The 21,850-nt window shown below is 40.0% G+C and overlaps 2 protein-coding genes and 1 long non-coding RNA gene across 4 annotated transcripts; 1 reads left to right on the top strand and 2 right to left on the bottom strand.

The window, feature by feature from the left end:
• Window positions 1-137: 137 nt before the first annotated feature.
• Window positions 138-7,404, bottom strand: kmt5ab (lysine methyltransferase 5Ab). Its single transcript, XM_029717009.1, has 8 exons — window positions 7,213-7,404; window positions 6,605-6,705; window positions 6,311-6,461; window positions 3,092-3,290; window positions 2,862-2,949; window positions 1,940-1,999; window positions 1,666-1,856; window positions 138-1,211 (listed from the first exon to the last, which is right to left on the bottom strand). The coding sequence occupies exons 1-8, from the start codon at window positions 7,220-7,222 to the stop codon at window positions 1,001-1,003; spliced, it is 1,011 nt and encodes a 336-aa protein (XP_029572869.1). The 5' UTR covers window positions 7,223-7,404; the 3' UTR covers window positions 138-1,000.
• Window positions 7,405-8,424: 1,020 nt separating this feature from the next.
• Window positions 8,425-14,810, top strand: LOC115164481 (cyclin-dependent kinase 2-associated protein 1). 2 transcript variants are annotated; one of them, XM_029717012.1, is made up of 5 exons: window positions 8,431-8,582; window positions 8,942-9,071; window positions 9,255-9,352; window positions 10,451-10,577; window positions 13,710-14,810. In XM_029717012.1, exons 2-5 carry the CDS (start codon window positions 9,062-9,064, stop codon window positions 13,775-13,777), a joined length of 303 nt encoding a protein of 100 aa, XP_029572872.1. In that variant the 5' UTR covers window positions 8,431-8,582; window positions 8,942-9,061; the 3' UTR covers window positions 13,778-14,810. The 2 variants fall into 2 exon arrangements, with proteins under 2 accessions (XP_029572871.1, XP_029572872.1); XM_029717011.1 differs by lacking the exon at window positions 8,942-9,071 and having other exon boundaries at window positions 8,425-8,582.
• Window positions 14,811-14,922: 112 nt separating this feature from the next.
• On the bottom strand, window positions 14,923-19,707 carry LOC115164482 (uncharacterized). Its single transcript, XR_003869930.1, has 2 exons — window positions 19,541-19,707; window positions 14,923-15,271 (listed from the first exon to the last, which is right to left on the bottom strand). It is a non-coding gene; the product is annotated as an uncharacterized LOC115164482 (long non-coding RNA).
• Window positions 19,708-21,850: the final 2,143 nt, after the last annotated feature.

Raw genomic sequence — 21,850 nt, 5'->3', positions numbered from 1 at the left:
CATTGGAGTCAACATGTGGCAGCATCTCTGGAATGCTTTCGACACCATGTAGAGTTTATGACCTGACGAAATGAGGCTGTTCTGAGGGCAGGTGGGCACTACACAGGTATTAGAGTCTATATAAAAAGTGACAATTGTTGACCCTGAACTTTTTAATGCAAGTTCTGGACATTTTCTTTGCTCTTTACTGAGTGACTGAACATACCTTTTATACTAGCGCAAAGGACTTTTGAACTCTCAAACAATAGAGCAGCTGTAAAGAAAGCCATTTAAAAATATTACTGTTATAAAATCACACCAAATATATTTAATCTGTTGCACATTGTGAAATACTCATACAAGGATGCTGGACTGTTGCATGTCTGAATATTAATAAGCTTGCCTTTCTATGCTTTGCAAAATGAGCTTCCACACTAGCCAGACTTATGAACAGATGTCTATGTACACAGTTCATTTACTCTCACAAAGAGCAATTTACATTGTATTCAAAATTCATTAGGATGTTTCACCCATTGCAACAAAAGCTACATTTTCAAATCTAGTATAAGCTGTTCTCCCCGAAGCCAAGAGAGCATTGACGCTCATATGAAAATTGTCACGTCAACTAGAACCATACCTAGCATGATAAATGAATCACTTATAAAAGCAACCTAAAAACAATAGCTAGTATGTTAAAATATTTCACACATCATGGACACACTGGCCTAAATATGTATAAAACTTCATCCAAATCCAGCAATAAATTGATGGGTTAAATTTGTTTTTAAAACTATGTGCCATCTTAAAAAGTTGTCCTCCACCTTGTTCATACTGCCACCGTTTTGCCCAAAAGTAAAGCTTGAAAAAGCAGAAGACAGAAAAACATCAGGCATACTTAATTTCTCACCGGAAAGCACCTTTGGGCCAATGGAATGGATTTAAAACAAAAAGAGAACAGGTTCTCTTTTTGAAGAAATTAATGCACCTAGTCATTCTCTTGAAATAATACTCTGGTGGCACATCAGTATTTGAGCCATGGGTGAGCACATATTGATTCCTTGCTACGGTCACCGTAGTCATAAACCAGCTCTTCCCCTGCCTTAATGTCCCTGGAAGCCACCAGTATGAGATGAGGTATTCCATCCATGTCATGGAGCTTGGTCTGGCAGTTGCCATTTTTACTGTGGTTTAGCAGCCTTCCCAGGCGAGTTGATTCTTTTGTAGCATCAACACTGTATAGGAAATGAAAGATTTGAAAACATCCATGAGCTAGCTGACAACATTGTGGCAATACATACACGGAGTATACAAAAACATTAACACCTGCTCTTTCCATGACACCAGGTGAAAGCCATGGTCCCTTATTGATGTCACTTGTTAAATCCACCTCAAAAATCATTATTTTGTAAAAAAATTAAATAACCCTCTGTGTAGACGGGGAGGAGACCGGTTGAAGAAGGATTTTTAAGCCAAGAGACATAATTGTGTACGAGTGCCATTTGGAGGGTGAATGGGCAAGACAAGATTTAAGGGCCTTTGAATGGGGTAGGGTAGGTGCCAGGCACACCGTGTGTGTGTGTGTGGGAGTGCAACTCAATATTAGGAAGGTGTTTAATGTTTGGTATACTCCATGCATGTCAGGGTTACTTAATATAAACTGAAAATTAAGTTTGTGTAGAACCTTACCAGTAGGGTTCACTGAGATAGTGAAAATAGTACATGTAGCAGCCAGTCCCAGGTTCTTGGGCATACAGAGCCTCTTTCTTCTTCGCATCAGTCAGATGCAACAAGTCGCCATGATACTCAATTACAAACTGACCCTTCTTGAAACATCTGACAGCAAACACTCCTCTTCCCTTCCCCTCTATATTTTTTACCTATTGGGGTTTAAGTAGGTAAAAATCAAATTCCAGGTTCAGATGATCTGGATCAGTAAAATATGACGCATTTCAAAACCAACCTGCAGTCCTTCTTCAACTCCATGTTTTATCAGGTCATCAAGCTGTCGGTGTTCTTCGTTCTGTTGGCAGAGCGGTTTTTAATGAGTAATTATAGTGACTAAATAAATATTAAGGTTGTCAAACAAAACAGATAATTAAATTCATGATTCTGTAAGACCCTAAAGAAAGATTTGTCCATTTAAAAAGCAGTGCATTGTGTTGCTCCCGAGTGGCGCAGCGGTTCAAGACACTATCTCAGTGCAAGGGGCGTCACTACAGTCCCTGGTTCGAATCTAGGCTGTATCGCATCCGGCCGTGATTGGGAGTCCCATAGAGCGGCACACAATGGCCCAGCATCGTCCAGGTTTAGCCAGTGATTGTAAATAAGAATTTGTTCATAACTGACTTGCCTAGTTAAATAAAGGTTACATTTACAGGCATACTATGCTTTGATTGTAAAGGAAGGATCAATGTTGCGTGAACACACAAGTACTCTAAGCTTCAGGCGTTCTAAACGACGCTCTCCCAATTTTGAATTGGAGGGTTTACGATAAGAAAAAACATTTAAACCTGTCCAACAATTATGAATTCCACAGAAGACAATCCCTGATCAGCCAGGTCTGAGTTTATGTAATACAGCTATTAGATGTAGCCTAGGCTACTTATTCATGACCAGGTTCTTCAACATTAACTAGTTCAAGCTGCTACTACTAGAATTGAGAGCATTTGCTTAAATCTTGACCTGAGAATTACAACAAAAAATTACTAAAAACCACCACACTAGATGAATGCATGTCCTGTTCTGATCTGATTAAAATCATTGTAGGAAGTTCAGCGTTCAAGAGGCATCCATCCACTACACATTATTCAATTCTGAGCAATAATTTTTTTGGTAGTATGGTTGATCCTGAAGCACAACTCACTTCGGCATTATATACTGACCTTCAATTCAGCTTTGCTTTTTCTGGAACTCCGTCTAATCGGATAATAATCTGTGACCTTCCTGTTTTGGGCAGTGCTGCCTTGTGCTCTGGATGAAAAGAGAATACATTATTCCATTCTGAAACAAGCGTATGCGCCAATGGTCAGATGATCTGGTCATGAAGTGCTGGCCTGACCAACAAATGCTGTGCTCCATTTAAACATTTTATTGACGTGTCAGCATTACTTACTTTCTCACTTTTCGACTAGCCCCCCCATTAGATTTGGGCACGGGGACATGTGGCACAAGCCCTGGGTTGGGGTGCGATTTAGGATCCTCCTCGACCTTCAAGGTAGTCGTTTCTCTGGGTCGAGGAGCCAGGCAGGTCCTCACTTTATTCTCCTCTTGCCGAGACATGCCAGCTTGAGAGTTAACTTGATTCTCTCTCACTGAATAGAATAGTGGGGAATGAAGCACAATGTACATCAGACCTGGTTGCATAAGCAAAACATACATGGACGCTACTATTCACACACAGGAAATTCTGAAGGTCACTTAACTCCAATCTCCTGCCTATCAAAGAATTTAGGGGTAAACAAAACATATGGAGCGCAAGCATTGCATGGCTCGGGGTCCTGGATATGAACTCTGCCCTGTGCAACTGGGTCCTGGATTTCCTGATGGGCTGCCCCTCAGGTGGTGAAGGTAGGCAACAGCACCACTACGCTGATCCTCAACACAGGGGCCCCACAAGGGTGCGTACTCCACCCCCTCCTGTACACCCATGACTGCGTGGCCACGCACGTCATCAAGTTTGCAGACAACACAATGGTAGGCCTTATTACCAACAACGACTGTGAAGGCCCTGGCAGAGTGGTGCCATGAAAATAACCTCTCCCTCAACAAAACACCGTCTGCAACCACAGGGTGGTGCGGTCTGCCCAACGCGCCACCAGGGGCACACTGCCTGCCCTCCAGGACATCTACAGCACCCGCTGTCACAGGAAGGCCAAGAAGATCAAGGACCTCACCCACCCGAGCCACAACCTGTTCACCCTGCTACAATCCAGAAGGCGAGATCAGTATACATGCAGCAAAGCTGGAACCGAGACACTGAAAAACAGCTTCTCTCTCTCTCAAGGCCATTAGACTGTTAAAGTCCCCACTAGTTGGCCCCTGCCCTGAACTTCTGTCACTAGACGGCTACCACCCGGTTACACTACCATGCACCGTAAAAGCTGCTGCCCTATGTACATAGTCATGGAACACTGGTCAAACTAAATAATGTTTACATACTGTTTTACCTACTTCATATGTATATATTGTATTCTAGTCAAGGCCTATTCTATAACTACTGCTGTACATATACTACATATTCTAGCCCTATAGTCTATTCATTCCATCGCATGACCAAAAGTGTGTGGACACCTGCTTGAACATCTCATTCCAAAATCATGGGCATTCAAAAAAATATATATTTCACCTTTATTTAACCAGGTAGGCCAGTTGAGAACAAGTTCTCATTTACAACTGCAACCTGGCCAAGATAAAGCAAAGCAGTGCAACAAACAGAGTTAAAACGTACAATAGTCAATAACACAATAGAAAAAAAATCTATGTACAGTGTGTGCAAATGTATTAGAGTAGGGAGGTACGGCAATAAATAGGCCAGAGGCAAAATAATTACAATTTAGCATTAACACTGGAGTGAGATACTGGGGTGCAAAAGAGCAAGAAAATAAATCACAATGTGGGGATGAGGTAGTTGGGTGTGCTATTTACAGATTGGCGGTGTACATGTACAGTGACCGGTAAGCTGCTCTGACAGCTGATGCTTAAAGTTAGAGGGAGATATGTCTCCAGCTTCAGTGATTTTTGCAATTCGTTCCAGTCATTGGCAGCAGAGAACTGGAAGGAAAGGCGGCCAAAGTAAGTGTTAATATGGAGTTGGTCCCCCTTTGCTGCTATAACAGCCTCCACTCTTCTGGGAAGGCTTTCCACTAGATGTTGGAACATTGCTGTGGGGACTTAGTGAGGTCGGGCACTGATGTTGGGTGGTTAGGCCTGGCTCGCAGTCGGCATTCCAATTCAGCCCAAAGTTGTTGAATGGGGTTGAGGTCAGGGCTCTGTGCAGGCCAGTCAAGTTCTTCCACACCGATCTCAACAAACCATTTCTGTACAGATCTCGCTTTTTGCACGGGCCCCTGTGCAAAAACTAGCTTGAACCTTGAAAAACAGCCCCAGACCATTATTCCTCCTCCACCAAACTTTAGTTGGCACAATGCATTGGGGCAGGTGGTGTTCTCCTGGCATCCTCCAAACCCAGATTTGTCCGTTGGACTGCGAGATGGTGAAGCATGATTCATCACTCCAGAGAATGCGTTTCCACTATTCCAGAGTTCAATGGCGGCGAGCTTTACACCACTCCAACCGACACTTGGCATTGCGCATGGTGATCTTAGGTTGTGTACGGCTGTTTGGCCACGGAAGTCATTTTATGAAGCTTCCGACAAGCAGTTATTGTGCAGATGTTGCATCCAGAGGCAGTTTGGAACTCAGTAGTGAATATTGCAACCGAGGACAGATGATTATTTTACACGCTTCAGCACTAGGCGGTCCCACTCTTGAGCTTGTGTGGCCTACCACTATGCGGCTGAGCAGTTGTTGCTCCTAGACGTTTCCACTTTACAATAACAGCACTTACAGTTGACCGGACTGACTTGTTGGAAAGGTGGAATCCTATGATGGTGCCACATTGAAAGTCACTGAGCAAGTCAGTAAGGCATTCCACTGCAAATATTTTCTATGGAGATTGCATGGCTCAATTTTAAACACCTGTCAGCAACAGGTGTAGCTGAAATGGCCAAATCCACTAATTTGAAGTCATGTTCACATACTTTTGTATATAGTGTAACAGAAAGGGGGGGCAATTCCATTTAAGGCCCATGATTTTTTAATGAGATGTTCAATGACAAACAAATGCATAACCAGAAGCCGACTAACCAAACCACCACCACGCACTGTGCCCACAATAACAACTAACATGGACTTCCTGTTATTTAAAAATCTAGCTACTGCGTCCCTGATTGGTTAAACACTACTCTAGTAGCATGTGATTGGCGTGGGGCGAAACACACTTTAGAAGCCACATACTTTTGGTCATGTAGTGTACACACACACTGCTTGTTCTAATATTTATATTTCTTAAATCCATGCTTTTACTTTTTAGATGTGTGTATTGTTAAGATATTACTGCACTGTTCGAGCTAGGAACACAAAATAAGTATTTTGCTATACCCGCAATAACATCTGCTAAATACATATGTGACCAAGACAATTTTATTTTACATCTGGTGGGGTTTTAAGATCTTATTCAGACAATAACCAATATTGTATGGCTTAGAAAACGAGATGGTAGAAATCCATTGTCATTATTGGTGGTTGATGGGAAAAACAAATGGTGGGTTACCTTTCCCTTGCTTTGATTTCTCAGTTTGTAGAGTCAATTTCTCAGGCACATTTTCCTCCTGGCTGAGAGAACTTGAGTTGTTGCACAGAGGAGATTTGGGTTTGCTGGGACTCAAAAAACTTGGTAAAGTGGTCTGACCATTACCTGCATCCTGCAATAACACATTAATGTTTTCATAATGGGTTCATGTATGCAACATACACTGGTGTAACTTTGCTAGCTAACATCTGAAAAGTACTGATGACCAATACCAGCCTATATTAGTGTTATATTTCCAACACAATAACAAGTTACCCCATTCAATTCTGGTTTATTTTCCTTTGACTCCTTTTCGACTTGTTTGGGCTTAAGGGTTCCCTCGGGTCCCTTGTAGGTGGTCAGCATTTTTTTCTTCCCTTTGAAGGCAAACATGTCAGGAGGTTAGCTAGGTTGACCTTGATATTGCCTACCATATCCAAGGTTTATTTTATTATTTTAGCTAGCTAGTTGATAGCTAGTCCCAAACAAGTCAGGCAAGAGAACATAAATACAAAAACCACCATACAGAAAAATATTAATAAAATGAGGACAGATCCCATTTCATCATACATCAAAGATTATTTGTACTGTACAATACACTGTTACTAGCTATGTAATATGAGGCAATTTTGTAAAAACTACAAATTAATCGTAACTTGACTGAAGGCTTGAAATCTGGGCATCTTTGAAAATGCACATTTATCAATATATACATAAAATTTAGCTTGTGTATTTCTTCAAAATAAAAAATAAACATTTAACGTCTCCCTCTATCTTACTTTAGTCAAATTAGAGACGCAACGTGCTACGACTGTACTAAGTAACGTTGGATGGATAACTAACTAAAGTTAACTTCCTCAAAACAGCCCTGTTTCGCTACTTACCTTTCGCCATTTCAACTCTCCAACAACTAGACAGTATATGCACGAATTTGCGTTATAAGTTTTGCAATGTTCGCGTGTTCCTCGTTACGTTAACGCTAGCGAACAAACAAACGCATAACCAGAAGCCGACTAACCAAGCCACCACCACGCACTGTGCCCACAATAACAACTAACATGGACTTCCTGTTATTTAAAAATCTAGCTACTGCGTCCCTGATTGGTTAAACACAACTCTAGTAGCATGTGATTGGCGTGGCGCGAAACACACGTCAGAAGCCAAAATGTATCTAGTTTCTAGTGTCTTTGAGTTGTCTGCCCTTGACGTGATAAAAATAATAATAATAACGAATTCGTGCATTGCAAATCTATTCAAAATCTCAGTAAGCAAGTAGGCTAGATCACGTTTCGGTTTTCCCAATATGGGTCAATTGATATATATTTTCATCTGATAACGATAAATGTTACCTTCAAATATGATTTGTTCTCACCTTGTTTCTATTTTAGGACTTGCTTTCCCAGTTATACATCCCCCCACCACTACACAGCCTCAAGCAAAGTAGTTCAATGCTGGTTATTAATCACATTTTATAAACTGGGTAGTTCGAGCCCTGAATTCTGATTGGATGAAAGCCGCGGTATAAGACCATATACTACGGGTATGACAAAATATGTATTTTTTACTGTTCTAAATATGTTTCTAACCAGTTTATAGCAATAAGGCCAATATACCACACCTCGTAACTAATTGCTTAAGTATGTCATGATTATGTAGCGTAAATGACGTAAGAGTAGGCCTACGCCTATGATATATTTGTTTCATTATTAAACATTATACTGAAACAACAATATGTGTAGGATAATACTTATTTAATTGTTATAATATCCTTATTACATTGCATAGCAATATTTTTTGAGTTACGTTATCCTTATTACTAGCACAGGCTACAGTAGCTGTATGGTCAGTCATCAAAAAAAAAAATATTCAGTCATCTGAGTTTGACATTAACTTTTTAAATATTTTGTCTTAAAACTATAACCCAATACACTATAACAAAAGGCTTAAAGAAAAATAATTTAATAAAACGTGTTTTTTTAATGAATTTTGTAATAGTTATCGTAAGAAAGTAGTTTTGGGGGTCAAATAAGCATGTGTTTGCTATTGTGAGGATATATTGCATTGTGGGTGTCAATATAAAGTGACGGCCATATTTGCCGGTGCTGCTCTGCTGTAAACAAAAAGTGTCTGAGGGAGACAGAGACGCTTCATTGGATTTTAGGACGATTTTTATTTCTTTAATTTATAATGTCTCTAGGAATGTCTTACAAGCCCAACCTCCATCAGCATGTTCTCGGAACTTCCGTGAACCAAGGTGAGGAGGAAATTTCAGTTAATGTTTAGTCTTGACTCTGTTTTGTCGGTTGTAAAATTCGATGTTGTAATGAATACCTGGGGGAAGCCCGTGACTGTAGTTTTTGTCCAGTTATATGTATAGGGTCAGATCCTGAGAGCTGATTCATATCCGCCATTATCACTAATCATAAAACCCTTTCCCTCTCGTGCATCCGTAAAGTTTATAATTCGGTTGTTCACTCGTCTGCCTAAACATAACATGCGTACTCTATTGTCGGATTTTCTGTCAGGGTGGATGCTGTAACAGTGTATATTAAATGTATCACTTTGGCTTCTTAATTCTACCCGTACGGCTTCCTCCATGATTGTTTCACCAAGGCTAATGATTGATCTGGATGTGGACCGTTCTTTGACCCTTTGGTGACACCCAGTGTTCTCTGAGCCTCATTGCATCTCCATCTCACCCCCCCATACAGTCTCCATGTATGTCAAGTTAAAATGGACAAAAGTAATGCAACACACTCATTGAAACAATGCCGTAAATAATAAATAAAACTAGTCTAACGTTTCAGACACTTATTCCTGGTCAATTTCAAATGATTCATTTCAAATCAATTTAATAATGCATGCATGTATTGCATGTGGCATATAGTATACTGTATATCTTTTTCTTTTTTCACTCCTTCAACAGTTGCTGTTGTTCACTCTACTTCAACAAGCATATCAACACTGCAATCTTACAGGCCAGTAGTGAATGACTATGGACCACCATCTTTCAGCTTTTCACAGGTAAAGACTGAAATTGTAAAACATGTTTTGGATGATAGCAATGCATCATCTAATGTGATAGATTATACCACACATTTTAAATGTTGCCAAATGTTTTTTTGTAGCACAAAGCATGAATTTCCATATAGAATATTTCTGGTACCATTTACAGTCAGTGGCCAGTTTATTATATACACCCATCTAGTACTGGGTTGGACCTCCCTTTGGCTCCAGAACAGCCTGAATTCTTCTGGGCATGGAATTGTTGCTCAATTGGTATCAAGGGACCTAACGTGTGCCAGGAAAACATTCCCCACACCATTACGCCACCAGCCTGTACCGTTGACACCAGGCAGGATGGGGACATGGACTCATGCTGCTTACGCCAAATCCTGACTCTGCCATCAGCATGACTCAACAGGAACCTGGGATTCATCGGGCCAGGCGACGTTTGTCTACTCCTCAATATTGTCCAGTGTTGGTGATTGTGTGCCCACTGGAGCAGCTTCTTTTTTTTTTAGCTGATAGGGGTGGAAACCGGTTTGGTCGTCTGCTGCAATAGCCCATCCGTGACCAGGGCCGACGAGTTTTGCATTCCGAGATGCCGTTCTGCACACCACTGTTGAACTGCACCTGTTTGTGGCCCGCATGTTAGCTTGCACGATTCTTGCCATTCTCCTTCGACCTCTCATCAACGAGCTGTTTTTGCCCACAGGGCTGCCACTGACTGGATGTTTTTTTGGTTTGTTGCACCATTCTCGGTAAACCCTAGACACTGTCGTGCCTGAATAGCCCGGGAGGCCGGCCGTTTCTGAGATAATGGAACTGGCGTGCCCGGCACGATAAATAAAGGTTACATTTAAAAAAAATACTACACTTCGTCTCTGAGGTCACTCGTTTTGCCCATTCTAACGTTCAATTGAACAGTAACTGGATGCCTGGCTGCCTGCTTTATATAGCAATCCACGACCACGTGACTCACTGTCTGTAGGAGCGAACCATTTTCAGGAATGGGGTTGTGAACCTAATAAACTGGCCTCTGAGTGTATGTTGGTGACTAACGTAATTGACATAAGTCACACTGTTTCATTTTCAAACCATTTTTTCATTGTATCACAGAGTTCAAGTGGAAGTCAAGTGCCTCAGAGTAAATATGCAGAATTGCTATCCATTATTGAAGAGCTTGGGAAGGAGATAAGACCAACTTATGCTGGGAGCAAAAGTGCCATGGAGAGACTAAAGCGAGGTATGTGCTAGAGGTCGACCGATTATGATTTTTCAACGCCGATACCGATTATTGGAGGGCCAAAAAAGCCGATACCGATTAATCAGACAATTTTTTTATTTGTAACAATGACAATTACAACAATACTGAATGAACACTTTTTTATTTTAACTTAATATAATACATCAATAAAATCAATTTAGCCTCAAATAAATAATGAAACATGTTCAATTTGGTTTAAATAATGCAAAAACAAAGTGTTGGAGAAGAAAGTAAAAGTGCAATATGTGCCATGTAAAAAAGCTAATGTTTAAGTTCCTTGCTCAGAACATGAGAACATATGAAAGCTGGTGGTTCCTTTTAACATGAGTCTTCAATATTCACAGGTAAGAAGTTTTAGGTTGTAGTTATTATAGGAATTATAGGACTATTTCTTTCTATACCATTTCTATTTGATATACCTTTGACTATTGGATGTTCTTATAGGCACTTTAGTATTGCCAATGTAACAGTATAGTTTCCGTCCCTCTCCTCCTCCCACCTGGGCTCGAACCAGGAACACATCGACAACAGCCACCCTTCGAAGCATCGTTACCCATCGCTCCACAAAAGCCGCAGCACTTGCAGAGCAAGGGGAACAACTACTTCAAGGTCTCAGAGCGAGTGACATCACCGATTGAAGCGCTATTAGCGCACACCCCGCTAACTAGCTAACCATTTCACATCGGTTACACCAGCCTAATCTCGGGAGTTGATAGGCTTGAAGTCATAAACAGCTCAATGCTTGAAGCACAGCGAAGAGCTGCTGGCAAACGCATGAAAGTGCTGTTTGAATGAATGCTTACGAGCCTGCTGCTGCCTACCACCGCTCAGTCAGACTGCTCTATCAAATATCAAATCATAGACTTAATTATAACATAATAACACACAGAAATACGATCCTTAGGTCATTAATATGGTCAAATCCGGAAACTATCATTTAGAAAACAAAACGTTTATTCTTTCAGTGTAATACGGAACCGTTCCGTATTTTATCTAACGGGTGGCATCCATAAGTCTAAATGTTCCTGTTACATTGCACAACCTTCAATGTTATGTCATAATTATGGAAAATTATGGAAAATTAGTTCGCAACAAGCCAGGCGGCCCAAACTGTTGCATATACCCTGACTCTGCGTGCAATGAACGCAAGAGAAGTGACACAATTTCCCTAGTTTAATATTGCCTGCTAACCTGGATTTCTTTTAACTAAATATGCAGGTTTAAAAGAATATTCTTGTGTATTGATTTTAAGAAAAGCGTTGATGACTATGGAAAGGTACACATTGGTGCAACAACAGTGCTTTTTTCGCGAATGCGCTTGTTAAGTCACCCGTTTGGCGAAGTAGGCTAGCTATAGTTTTTTTCCCTCTGACATCATTGCACACATGGTGGAACAGTAGAGTATGTACTACGATTATTATATATATATTTTTTACCACAATGCAGAATGCACCTCTGCCCCGTTTTCAAAAATAATAACAAATGCGACTGGGGTGACCAGTGGCGATGTTTCAACAAATACAGATCTCAGCTTTAAACGCCAAAGAGCTTATGATTTGCACAACTATTTAAGTCAATAAGTCATCGTTTTAGTCAAAAGTATGATATATTTGGGCTTGAAGTAGGACTGGGACGATACCAGTATTGCGATACTCTTTAGTGTCGTGGCAAGGAAACAAAGCACGAAGCGGATTAAACTTCTTTAGGAAAACGCCAAATGTTGGAAACGAACATCATTATGTTGTCATCCAGAGTCACATTTATTTATTTTCCAATATATTACATACAGCAGGTTTTTAAAGGATCAAATAGGTTGGTCTGCTTCATGTTGCAATTTTTGCCATAGAAAAAATATTGCAATACTGGTATCATCACCGCTCTAGTTTGAAGTCACAAATCCGAACTGCCCACTTCGTGCAGATCCGTGTGAATGTGGTGTCTTTTCCCATGATATGTAATACAAATTATTTCCAATCTACATTTAGTTTCAGGGCTGGGTTTTATTTGAATGTTACCACCCACCAGCATGGCATTGTTTATTAATCAGAAACCACTGCAAAGTTATTCCTCTTTGCGACTGAGCCAAACAGTGTCCACATGGAATGAGTAGGTGTGTCCAAACTTTTGACTGGAACTGTATATGACCATTTTATAAATGGTATAATTGCGTGATATGATAGCAATATGATTGCAAAATTGCTCCCCCCGTCACCCCAAGATGAATGGTTTTGACCACTAAAGTTTTGCTTCACTACACGCTCCACTGCATTGATTGGTGTAAAGTTAGCTAGAAACCACAAGTGTCTATCCAGATAATGAAGTCACCCGTGAAATAAAATTCTAGGAATTATAGTTACATGTAATTTGTGGCATGCATGATCATGAGCAAAGTCATTGTAGCCTGTCATTTCACTTCCCCTTTGAGAACCATGAGCACGTGCTGACTTGGCATTGCTGTGCCGCGGCTGAAGCCTGCCAGCAGCCTACCTACCAAAGTTTGGACTATTACAATGTAGAAAAATGCATATGAGATCTTTCAATAGTTATCCATATTACCGGAGCTTCATCTTCTAATTATTTCTATTGCGGAGTCGCAGCCACAATTTATGGAAGATGCCAAAACTTTGGAGATAGGCCAGTGCTTTTCATCTGTGGCAAAGTTTTCCCCAAATCAATGCTTAAGACAAATCCAGGTCCTTAAAGGTAACCGGTAGAGGTACACTTAGTGTTAGCTCATTTACTACATATTCCCACTTTTTGGTGTAACACAACTTCAAGCCTTTTTTTGGTCCCTCCTGAGTTTTCATTAGCTTATGAAGTGTCGCACAAAATGTGCAACACAAAACACCTGTGGGAATCGGTTTTAAAAAGGAGTACAATAAGTGTATTTTTGGTATTTTCTCTTTTTTTCTGTGATGTGAAAGTTCCAAAGGCGTCCATAACCATGTCGCAAGCAGGGGTTATTAACATTTCTAAACGAGAGAGCTAGTGCTTACTGTGGAACAACTTTTACAATGCACCATTGGGTTCTGTAAAGTTATAATTTGATGTTTCATGGACTCAAAGCAGTTAATTGTGTTTTTACCTTTTACTATTGTTTTTTATTTGAAGGTATCATTCATGCCAGGGGGCTTGTACGTGAATGCTTGGCAGAAACAGAGAGAAATGCAAGATCCTAACAGGCAAAGTGCAATGTTATTGAATTTAATTGGACCAACTCTCCAGATTGAAGATCTACAAGACTCAAAAGACGAAGCTCTTAGTCAATACGTTTCCTGTATTTTTTTTTTTTTACTGCGATGGCACGTTGGGCTTTGACCAAAAAAGTGACCTATGAGCTGTACTTGACATGCATTTCCTTGTTTTATTTGTGTTCCCCTTGGAAATGCCTAATTTCAATATTACTTGTATGAATAAAAATTATGAAAACAAACAAAATGCATGTTATGTAGCAATGCCCCTATCATTTAATGAAACGTGCATGGATTTTATAGTGTAAGAGTGTAGGGCATTTTGACAATGGATGAGTTCTACCTATAGCTAATATACTTAGTAGCTACTAACTATATTACTATAGTAAATATAACATATACAATAATAGTTACAGTATCTTTTTACTATAGTAGCTATAGCATCTTTTAAACGTACTAAAGCATGAGTGACAGCAAAAGGGATAGGTGCTTTTAGCATCGCGGGTGTATTTACATACACTAGTGTTGCTTTCAATTGTATTTGGTTGCACAAAAACAGTCCGTGGGAAGCCAGAAGTGATCCATTTCATCTTACTGTGCCAGTGGGCAGGACTGTTGGTAATTATGGCGGGGGTATTTTGAGACAAAATATCTAATGGATCATATTATTCAATACACTTTCTGCTTACCTCATGTCAAAATAAAAGTCCTGCACGTGTGTCATATGTGGACAAAAAATAAATAACTTGTGGGGGACTTTTTTTTAACATGAGGTAAGCACAACAGTCCCACGTTTGGAAAGTCTGTTTAATAATACGGTTCTTTAGATATTTTGTTTAAAATCCCCCCCCCCCGCCATGATGACCAACAGTCCTGTCCACCGGCACAGTAAGTCTGGCTTCCCACGGACGAATGTTGTGCAACCCAATACAATAGCGTTGCTTTCAAGTGTATGTACAAAAGGAATAGTGCCAAACACACTGTTAAACACACCACATTATGGATAAACTATTGTACTAAAGTCATTGTTTGCATCTTTGTATTTATTGCCCAGTGTAATACAACTTATTTCCATTAAAATGATTGAAAATACTGACATCATTCCTCTCTTAGACAGATTGATAACAATATAATTGATTTCAATAGGTCCTGTTTATTTACAACACAGATCACAATGAGGTAGGACACATTTGTTGATCAGTCTGAATTTTAAGTTCATCAGTCTAAATTTTAAGTTCATGCATCCTTTCACCTGGTAAAATAAAAAAGCCTTTCATCCCTTGGTTTGGAATCTGCCAATAGTGCCTCTTTGAACAGTCTTCTCCAACTTCTCTTTTGCCTTTTTCCTTGTCTTGTTTCCTTTGTATTGACTCCGTATTCTTCAGAAAGTCGCGCTCTTCTCCCTTGTAGGTGACCTCAAGATTCTCGCTCATTATGTCGAGCTCTTTTCCGGTTTGTGTCCACAGATCTGGTTTGATGACACTAAATTAGGAAAGGTATGAGAAATAAAAAAATTGACAGATTATGGTACCTCCTAAATGGTACACCTTACAACTTATGGGGGACATAAAATAACCCCATACATCAGATGCCCATGACTCAGGAAGGATCCTGCTAGGTTTCTCCTTGTTTTCCATATGTAAGATTGGTTGTGTTATGGTCATCATGAACTAATACTGTACTTGCTGTATACTTCGGAAGTATTGGAATTAGGTCAAGACTGTAGGCCTATATCTAAAAGAAATATCAATGCCGAACTTGATCAAATGTCTTTGGAGGTGTCGGCAGATCTGACGGTTTCTGAAACACAAAAAGAATTGCTAACTGTTGTCGACATGTAAACAGATTGTTTGAATTCAATAATGTTTTGCATTTACTTCCTCCCTGACCTAAAACTGCCTGCGAATTCTGAAATATTGTCTACTCAAAAAAATACAGTAGGCCTACTTACAGTGTTAGCCTATACACTTCAACGCAAAATACTACTATATGTTATAAACGGCACTCCCTTTCAGATACATTGAGAGAAAAAAATATACAAATAATCGAATAGGCCCAATTAAATGAAGGATGCGCTTGGTAATTTGTTGGTTGTATGGTTCTTTGGGAGTATTAACTCATCATGGCCAGAAAAGTTGCAATGGTTATATGTATTATGTTTACAAATGAAATGTCTAGGCTACTCGAGATTTGACATTACAGTATTCGTAGCCTTCAAACGTAAATGGAAAAAGTACGTCTGTTCTACCGTTAAATTGCGCATCAGATCGGATCACATAGAGCAAAATACTTTAAATACCCATATCTTTTTACTATTATACAATGGGGAGGGGGAGAATCTGGACTATATCTTGTGGAAGGATGAAATAGTATGACTATACTCATCAATAACATTTAATGAAAATATGTCAATCATTATTTGAATATGTTGGTAACCCTTTGTATAAAAGCATTTCCGCCCGTGTCTATTCCACAAGTTATTACCGGCTAAATCTATGACGTTAAAATGCCTATTTTCCATCTGACTGCACAATCCACTGTCTCATCAGCCCAGCCAGCCAATTTATAAACTTGATCTCCTCCATAAAAAGCATCTAGACATCTCACATTTCTGCTGATTCATGATTTCGACTGGCTGAGAAACACTGCCTGTCTGTCACTTCCTGACACTTTCATTACTATGGGACAGCTGGAGATCAAATTTGAATATTGAAACAGTGTTGCAAATGTCAGAGACAGACATCAAAGTTTATACAAATCTCTGCTGTTGAAAATTAAATGTTAGTCTAAAATAAATGTGAGATAATGTCTTGGTGTTTTATTGATTATGCTGAGCCGCAAGTCATCGGTCTATGGCCCATGAAGTGTCCGTCATTTTGTCAACAAGGCAGCATGGTGCATCGTCCAAAAACATGCATATCTTTTCTATAATATTTTTGAATTTTCAAACTAGTTTTCATTGGGACGGCAGATAAAGCGTTATCAAAAGTAATCACTTTTCCATGTGAACACAGAATCTTACTCATTACTCCACCTGTTTAATTGTATCACTTGTTTCTACATTACATATTGTATCACATGACATTCTGTTGATTGTTTCTATTTGAAGGTTTATTTTCTATCAAAAGGATTGCCTTTTCTCATATAGTTAAACATTTTTTTAAGGAAAATGAAACGTTTTCACATTTAATGACCGCAGATATTTGTATTCAAACACTTCCATTTTAAACTACATTTTAGTCATTTAAATAAACATTGATTATGTTGTCCATCGTGTGGTGGCAGAACTTGGGTGAGCTGTTCTGTAGCCTATTCTGTGTTGGACTGTGATATGCCTTTCATAGACCCATGATATGTCTGCACCCTAACACAAGGCCATTGTGTTCTGGAACTGTTGCTTGTATAAATAACTTGTGTAACAATAGGATTGTATTATTACTTCTCACTATTTACTCTTCAAGTTCTTCCCTGTGAAATCAGAGATCTCCCCTGCAGCTGCTTGATTAAATATTTTTCTATTATACAATTAAATAATCCACCTGAATCTTTGGATCAAATTTTCCACAACATTAGTAAACAATCAAAATCAGCCAATTGGTCTCATTTTGCTGCGACCACATTTCATAACAATGCAGCAATTTAGAATTACTGCACTAGACAGTTATTCCTTGAGACAGTATCAAGCAGAGGTATAAGGATAACTCATAAGTAGCAACACAGTTCAAACATGGAGGGCCTTATAGACCACGTTTCCATTCACAGTTTTTAGGCAAGTACCGTATAAAAAATTATGACAGCTGTGATGGAAACAGGAAGTTTCGGTACAATTTGATAAATGCCGACAGATCATTTGTTAGTTGGACATGGTGCGACCTTCTTACTGGTAAAATGCATTGTGCGAGAAATGGTGGTGGAAATGCCTTTTATGCGCAAATATTGACATAACCATCATATCGAAGTAAACTTGGAGTCACGCGATGATACAGTATGTTGTGTGGTCCTCCCACTATGACTCCCACTTTGAACAGTTATGGCGGGATGTGTGGATGGCCGTGTCAAACATATTTTACAATGTCCTACACAGTTTGGAAGAAGAGGGCTCCCTTGACCCGTCAAATAGCCTTCACCTATTCTGTGCGCACTATGTACTCCTCCCGCGCCGCCAAGCAGAGCTAGACACCTTTACCAATTGATGGGATAAACATTCTCTGCAAACCGAGCAAAATCTGACCCCCAACCAACTATGGGATATGGGACAAGCACAGAATCCTGTCACCTTCCCTGGCAATGTAAAGGTATAGATTTAAAGGAGCTACTATGAAAATGTAATTAAGTCTTATCAAAAGAAAAAGTGGTTGTTTGTAAATTAACATGATTTTCCATGTTTAGGATTTAAACAACTTGGACGGGAACAATGCCTGCCTCCCGGAGGAGCATGGCCAGGGAATTGTGGTCCCAACAGTGGAGTGCCCGCTGACAGAGCAGGATATGACACTGCTCAGAACAGCCATCGAGACAATGGACAATATATTTATGCATCTGTTTTCAATAAGGCACTCCTTTGCAAAGCATTTAAATACCAGTTATGCATGAAACAGCACAGCTTGTCTTCTCTACTCAGTGTAGGGATTAGAATTTAGGCAGGTGACCTACACCTAACTATACTCTAGAAAGTATAGTACCGGTGAGTATGCCACCAAATATTACAAAGCCATATCTGTTGAAAGACCGTTTTGTATACTTGCCAAATCAGCAATCTTGCAGTAAAATACAACAGAGGCAGCATTGTATGGGCTATGAGTTATGACTAAATGTGTACCCCTGAGCTGAAGGGGGTCTTAGCTTACTTGATCAACTTGTGGTTGGTGTCCACATGTATGAGGGAAAGACAAACAGAGTATGTTCTTCTGACAACCCATCCAAGTTGTGCCATTCTTTCCTGTATTCCTGCATTATCTACACAATGCACTGAGTCCCACACTCGGGTCCACTGGACCCGATGACCCAGTGCTTTCAGACGTTAACTCACCATCCTAATTGTGGTGAACTTGTCTTGATTGTGTCCACCAGATTGTCCAGCTCATCGTCTATCATTTGGCTGTATGTTCCCCTCACCACGATACCGTATTCCTGTATTCTGCGTTAGTCAGTTTGTGTTGAGATGCCAAGCAGTTGCAAGGTACAGGCAGATCCATTTCAATCAGCTGTCAAAGGTGCTGTTCTGACACAATCTGTTTAGGACGTCCCATTTCGCCATCCAACTCAACAACAATTGATGGGGAACATCTTTCTTCCATTTCAGCATTGACTAGACTATACTGGTTGGAGAGACCCTGCACTACCTTTTGAGGCAAGTCTACTTGATTTGCTAGTGATCTGATAATTATAATCTCAATGGCGCTGGCAAACTATGTAATCAAGAACCTGAGGAAGGCGTTGCATTGCCTGCTGCAATCTGTTGAGGAGCTTCTCCATAACGACTGTGAGGACATAAGACACATGCATGTTTCTCTCTCTAACACACACACATTTCACTGCGTCTGGCAGTGGCTAGCTATAACGTTCAGACATGCAGTCTTGCGATTCATTCCATTTGACTACCTGGTCTGGCACCAAAGTCAGCCAACTAAGCTAACGTACTTCAAAAATTGTCAGTCACCGGTCAATCATGTACGGATATTAGATGCGTATCTATGTAATACATTTAATGACAAACCATGTAACTACTTAGGTAGTAAACATATTAATTACCTGTTGCCCAAAGTTCGGCGCAGGTGTTGATAACTGATTCATCGTGTTTAGAACATGCGGGTACATGGGGCAAAGATTTGGCGGATAGTAGTGACGTCAGGCCGTCTGGTTAAATAGCCAATAGAAAAAATCCTGTATATCATGTTCATTGATTGGGTTAAGTTGAACCGTCACTCCAGAACTAGTGGACCAATAGAGACTCATTGTGTACGCCTCCCTCTAAACCCCGCCCTTCACGGAAAAATAATGACACAACTCGGTATCGAAAACACTGGGAGTGAAAGCATTAAACAGACATCGAAAGCAAAGATATGAGTAACGTAACCAAAATGCAGTAAATGCAGGCAAGAGCGTAGACAAAATTCATTCAATATGATTGGTTGTTGGGAAAGTTAAACTGAAAACGATTTTTGCATTCATTTTCAAATATTTGTTTTAATCATTTGTCATAAAGTTTTGCTCTCGCTTTAAAATGATTTGCCTGCAAGTTTTTGGGTTTTGCTTTTTATGTCATTATTTTTGTTTACAACTCTATACATTTTGCTTTTAATTGTTTGGTTTTTGATTTCAACATCCATTATTTCACCCTTCCTCGAAAATATCCTGTTTGCATTTTCAACTTGATTTTTCATGTTTACGATTTATTTCATTTTAAATTCAATACATATGGCGTGAAATTGGCCCCATGCTGTTGCGCACTATCGCCACCACCTGGAGTCAGACGGACCAACACCTCAGTCAAAGATTTGTATAACTAACCCAAGATAGACCAGAGCCTGTCGTTTCCAACGGGAGCAAATGTATCATAGTGGGCCGAACAAGCAAGGAGGTTGGCAGAACCAAACACGAGCTAGTGAGAGCCTATTGGCGCGTGCTGACATTTATTTGCATATTTCCCTTAGGGGAACGGCTACTCTGTGAGGTGCACGTGTGCAATAACTAAATTCGCGCTTGCACTCCTTCTAAACACTTTTTGAAACTTTGGCAAAGGGTAAAGTCTACAAAACGCAGTCCAATCGGTGTGTTACAGATTCTAGTTTTGGAAACAGAAAACTATTCCATCGATGAGAAAAGGTGCAGAATGTTGGCCAAAATCCATCTCGCCCCATTTTTTTTCCACTAGCGGCCACTGGGCTTCCTCTCATCACCATATTTGGTAGTGAGTGGAAACGCCACCCGGATGCTTCACATTTACACATCTGGTGAAATATCTGGCTCATTGTTCCATCTGTGCTTCAGTGAACGCTATCATGGCTGACAAGATTTCCCTTTGCCCCTTAAAAATCTATTATAGAGCATAATCAAATGGTAAACATGATCTGTTTGGGAAAACTGTAAGACAGCACCCTCCATATGCTAGAATTTGTTGACCTATTCACAATCAAACTTTGGTCTGTGAGGGAAGTAGATGTATCTAGCGTTTTTGTGAATGTGTGATGAACGTATAGATAGTAGTAATAGGCATTATCTCTCACAAAATGGACAACAGAGCAGCCTGGGCCTGATGAAGACTATAATGCACATTCCAGATGTTGACCAGCATATATTTTAGATTCTTCAAAGTAGCCACCCTTTGCCTTGATGACAGCTTTGCACACACTTGGCATTCTCTCAACCAGCTTCACCTGGAATGCTTTCCACACATGCGGAGATCATCCGTTCACCTACTCTGCGTCTCACAAAGACACGGCGGTTGGAACCAAAAATCTCAAATTTGGACTCATCAGACCAAAGGGACAGATTTCCACTGGTCTAATGTCCATTGCTTGTGTTTCTTGGCCCAAGTAAGTCTCTTATTATTATTGGTGTCCTTTAGTAATGGTTTCTTTGCAACAATTCGACCATGAAACCCTGAGTCAAGCAGTCTCCTCTGAACAGTTGATGTTGAGATGTGTCTGTTGAACTCTGTGAAGCAATTATTTGAGCTGCAGTTTGTGAGGCTGGTAACTCTAATGAACATATCTTCTGCAGCAGCGGTAACTCTGGGTCTTCTTTTCATGTGGCGGTCCTCATGAGAGCCAGTTTGAACATAGAGCTTGATGATTTTTGAGACTGCACTTGAAGAAACAAAGTTCTTGATATTTTCCGGATTGACTGACCTTCATGTCTTAAAGTAATGATGAACTGTCATTTCTCTTTGCTTATTTGAGGTGTTCTTGCCATAATATGGACTTGATCTTATACAAAATAGGGCTATCTTCTCTATACCACCCCTACCTTGTCACAACACAACTGATTGGCTCAAACGCATTAAGAATGAAAGAAATTCCACAAATTAACTTTTAATAAGGCACACCGGTTAATTGAAAT

This window comes from Salmo trutta, chromosome 27, assembly GCF_901001165.1.
Source record: "Salmo trutta chromosome 27, fSalTru1.1, whole genome shotgun sequence".
Classification (NCBI taxonomy): Eukaryota; Metazoa; Chordata; class Actinopteri; order Salmoniformes; family Salmonidae; genus Salmo; species Salmo trutta.
This window is presented reverse-complemented; position numbering and strand designations above follow the sequence as displayed.